The 4,387-nt window shown below is 41.4% G+C and overlaps 1 protein-coding gene across 1 annotated transcript in view; it reads right to left on the reverse strand.

Annotated features, from left to right (window-relative positions):
- Arhgef6 (Rac/Cdc42 guanine nucleotide exchange factor 6) overlaps window positions 1-4,088 on the reverse strand; it is a 116,372-nt gene extending 112,284 nt beyond the window's left edge. Inside the window, exons 1-2 of the mRNA XM_010642577.3 lie at window positions 3,851-4,088; window positions 2,433-2,516 (exon numbers count right to left, since the gene is read on the reverse strand). Coding sequence (XP_010640879.1) covers window positions 2,433-2,516; window positions 3,851-4,015 — 249 coding nt within the window. The 5' untranslated portion in view covers window positions 4,016-4,088. The remainder of the gene's footprint in view (window positions 1-2,432; window positions 2,517-3,850) is intronic.
- Window positions 4,089-4,387: the final 299 nt, after the last annotated feature.

Raw genomic sequence — 4,387 nt, forward strand, 5'->3', positions numbered from 1 at the left:
TTATTGGTACATTTTAGGGATACAGTACAGTTACATTTCAAGCTAGCATTCTTTCTTTAGATACATACCAGTGTGTTTTGGGGAAGAGTCAAGCCCTGTGCTTCTTACTTTTTTTTGCATGTACAATTGTGCAGGATCAACAAAAATCCAAGACATGCCAAGGTACCGTTCTAGGCATTGTGGACCTGGGAAATACTTTATCTAGGGATATTTACAAATCTTCATATTTCGATCTGCTTGCTAGCTACCTGGAAGCTTTAGACAGGATGATCAATATACTTGGCTCCTTGGGCTCCCCACTCCAGCTTTCTATCTCATTCCCTATGCATAGATTTTAGGAGTCTTCTCTCAACAATCTAGGAGTTCCTCAATATGGCTGCTGAGGATCCCTTCCAGGCAGAATTTTGCACACAACAGTACAAAGAACACCTGGTCATATCACAGTAGGCAACTAATATGCATGTTTATGTGTTGTGAAATATCAAGTGCCTTAGATGCATTATCTCATTTGATCTTTAAAACAACCCTCTGCAGTAGACAGTGTTAATGGTCCCACTATACAGCAGAGGAAACAGGAACATAGGGATGGCAGGTAACTTTTTCCAGCAACACACACTCAGTAGCTGACCAAGCCGAGGCTTTAACTGACTTCTATCAATCTGGAGAAGGCATGTGCTCAACCACAATGCCAGATACTGCTTTATTACAATGTTCATAGCATGTTCAGTCATCCTGAGGTATCAACAGGAGACAAAAATATGCCCAATGCCTTTTGGGAAGACAAAAAAAATTTGCAATATACTTTTTAGAAAGACTTCTACCCAACGTGAATAAAAATATTTTAAGCACTTGTGCTTAAAAAAGTAAGCATTAGTTATCAGAAAAATCCCTAACAATGCCAAACCCAGGAGGTGTTTCTGTATCATCCAGTATTCTTAGAACTGCAAAGACACTTGGTATACCTTCTGGTGATCACAGCTTCAGAGTGCAGAGACCACTGGCAAATTCACTGGGCTTTTATTTGAAAGATTAAAAAAAGAAAATGTTGTGATCTGTTCCATAGTAGACATCATTCCGTACAGGATATGAAGTGCTGAAGCCATATAGAAGGGGGGAGAAGAGGGAGGGAGGGGGGAGAGAGAGAGAGAGAGATAGGGAGAGGGAGGGAGGGGATAGTAGAATACTCAAATCGAGCAATAGGGAAAAAATATGAAGGAAGAAAAGTTTATTTGGGGCAAAGCTAGTACTGCCAATAATAATGGCAATAATAACTTCCAATTGAAGAATACACTGTGTGACAGCCACTGTCCTAGGGGCCATAGGTACATGAATTAATTGAAATGTCATACAAATCCTGTGAGATAGGTGGCACTATTACTCCCACTGTACAGGTGGGAAGACCTAGGTATAGAGGCAGAGTTAAATAACACGACAGGTCACAAAGCCACTGGTGAAAATTGATATTTAAACCCGAGAAGTCTAGCCCCAGAGTCCTTGCTTAAACCTCTACGACTGTTCACAGATAACACTGCTCGTGCTGTTCTACTAATGCAGGACATTTCTGTCCCTGGCCCTGTGCTAAGGGTGCTACATAAATTACGTCACAGGTTGTACGAGGTTAGCATTCTTTGCCCTAAGTCATTATGCAGTTTCTCCTTTGATCTTCAGGTTCTCCTTTGATCTTTTAAACAACCCCACGAGGTCGCTATTATTGCGTCCATTTTATAGGCAGAACCACTGAGGCACAGAGAAGTTGTAACTTTGCACATAGGGGCAAGTATCACCTCTTTTTCAGCAACACCACATACCTGTTGGGGTCTTACCATGCAAGTTTCTTCCTCAGGGCCAAGTTCTCTCAGCTTTTCACATCCTCTGTTCACAGATGTTAATGAGAAAGAGTTTCTCTCTTCCCAACTCAGGGGGATTACAGTGACCCTCTGGAGTAGCCAGTGGCCCACTTTTGGTTTCCCTTAGTAGGAAGCACCCCCACAAAAGCTCTGCACCAAGAAGCCTGCTCTCACATCCTCACAAGCTGTCACCAGAAGCTAGTTTTCAGGACATAGGCCCTGTATGGAAAAGGCATCATTTTTTGAGTTATGATTTGGGTTTGTTTGGTTTGCAGCTGATTTCTGGAAAAGACAGACATCAACAATCCACCAGTCTCAACTCTGGTTTCTGTAAAACACCACCTCTGTTGAGCTTAGTGGCCACTGGCAGTGAAAATCAATCAACCAAGTGCTAGGCTGGGTATTTAGCTCAGTGGTGCCACCGCCTGCCTTGAAAGTGCAAGGTCCGGAGTTCAATCCCCGGTACAAAAAAAAAAAGAAAGAAAACAAAACAAAAAAAACCCTCAACCAAGTGCTTTTCCTACCAACCTTTATTAGCAGAGGAAAAACTAATGACAGTGAGGAAGGTGAGCTGGGTAGCCTTACCTCCACTTGAAGGGGAGCACATCCTTTCAGGAACTCACTGATGTTGCTGACACAGCTGGCTTCAGTTTGGGGCTCCAGACAATACTAGAGAAACATAGTCACATGTCACTTGGAGATGGTCATCCCGTGCCCAGCAAGCCACATGCATCATTTGCTGATAACTAGATAGGGCAGGGAGCGACCCTGCCGTCAATCCAGGAAGAGAAATAACCACTGAAGGAAGTGATGCAAACAACTGAACGGTTGGTTTTTGTTTCAAATGTCACTAGGCCATTTCTACTTGCAAATGTTTTCTCGTGTCTTCAGGCCATGCGAGACAGACCACGGCACTTTGGGGGAAGGGTTCAGTTATTGCTTTCAAGCAAGAAACAGACACTTCATGGCTCCCTCTTTCCTCCCCATGATAACTTATTGAAAGTATGTTTAACCTTAGCTGTTCTCTACATTTGGTCACATTTCTCTATATTTTATCACTGTTTCATCAGCTCAAGAAAGTATTAGTAGTTCTACTTGCTCAATAAAAATATAAACTGGCTCAAGAAGGCAAAAAAAGCTATACTCACAGTCACATTCCATGATGATCTTAGGAAAAAAATCTTTAGAGGAGTGGGTGAAGGGAGGGCAGGGACAACGGGAAAAAATGAGAACCAAGACCTGTCATGTAAAGGTACAAGATCCCAATGATGACTGTAACTGTACTGTATACCTAAAATGTACCAATAAACTCAATGAGAAAAAAAAGAAAAAAAACTTTAGGACCCTACCTTTATGCTTATTTAAAGTTGGCTGCTTTAAAAATTGTTCATTATTATGACCAAGGGCTTCCAGCATTTAAAAAGAAAACCTTCAGTTTTTTTTAAGAGGACAAGTTAGTTTCACTTTGAAGACATGTTGCGTTCAAAACATATATACAGTTTGTCATGTTTTTACAAACCTTATGTGACATTTTGGATTGGTTTTCCTAACTGCTAAATAGTCCCTTCTTCAATGGGTATTTTTTAAAAAGAATCTCTTTATCAATTTTTAGGCTAACTGTCAATAAATAACATCAAGATCTGATGTAAATCATTCCATTCTCCCAAAGACTCAGAAGTACCCCAAGTGCAAAATATGTCTGCTGTACACAAGGAAGTATAACAAGTATCTCCACGACAGAGCAAACTTGGGATGTGGATGTTCTCCTGTCCCCGCTTGCCAGCTGTGTAGGTGGTTTTTCCCATACTAACATTGGGAGGAAACAATTACTAAAGCATAACATTTCACTTTTCAACTTTTCAACCTACAGAAAGAATGTCTCAACTCTTAGTGAGATATTAAAGTAGGAGAGTCCCATGAACTAGGCAAGAGAAATCTTGAGTTATATTATTGCTGCTGTCTGGTGGTAAAGCAATCCTGAAGATACTTCAAATTGACCTTACCTTTTCCACGGATCCAGGAATAAGTCTGTTGATCAGTTTGCATAGCACTACCCCATTTTTCAGCGAAGACTTCAAAAACTCCTCCGGATCGCAGATGGTCTTTTTTGGGGAATCTAAAACGCCGAGAGATATAAGCCATGTCACGACCTGCTCTTCTGGATTCATTACTGCGGATGGTTCACTCTGAACAGCTCTCTGGGGCAGCTGCAAGGACTAAGCCACATCCGCGATTGCATCTGCTGATGTCTTCCTTTTTATGAGTTCTCTGGTGCTTGCAGAGCAAAGGTTTAAAACAACTTTCCTTAGACAACAGAGGAATGCGCTCAGAACGTGGGATTTTAAAACCACAGAGATCCCGCTCAGATGTGGAAACAGATAAAAATGAATGTAAAATTCCCGGATAACAATGGTTTTCTCTTTCAAAACCTGCAAAACAAATTCATTAGGGTAAAAAAGGAAGAAGAAACACACGCACAACACACACACACACACACACACACACACACACACACACGAAAGAACCCAACCATACAAGAA

Source organism: Fukomys damarensis, unplaced genomic scaffold (assembly GCF_012274545.1).
Source record: "Fukomys damarensis isolate Sample0158 unplaced genomic scaffold, DMR_v1.0_HiC HiC_scaffold_39, whole genome shotgun sequence".
Classification (NCBI taxonomy): domain Eukaryota; kingdom Metazoa; phylum Chordata; class Mammalia; order Rodentia; family Bathyergidae; genus Fukomys; species Fukomys damarensis.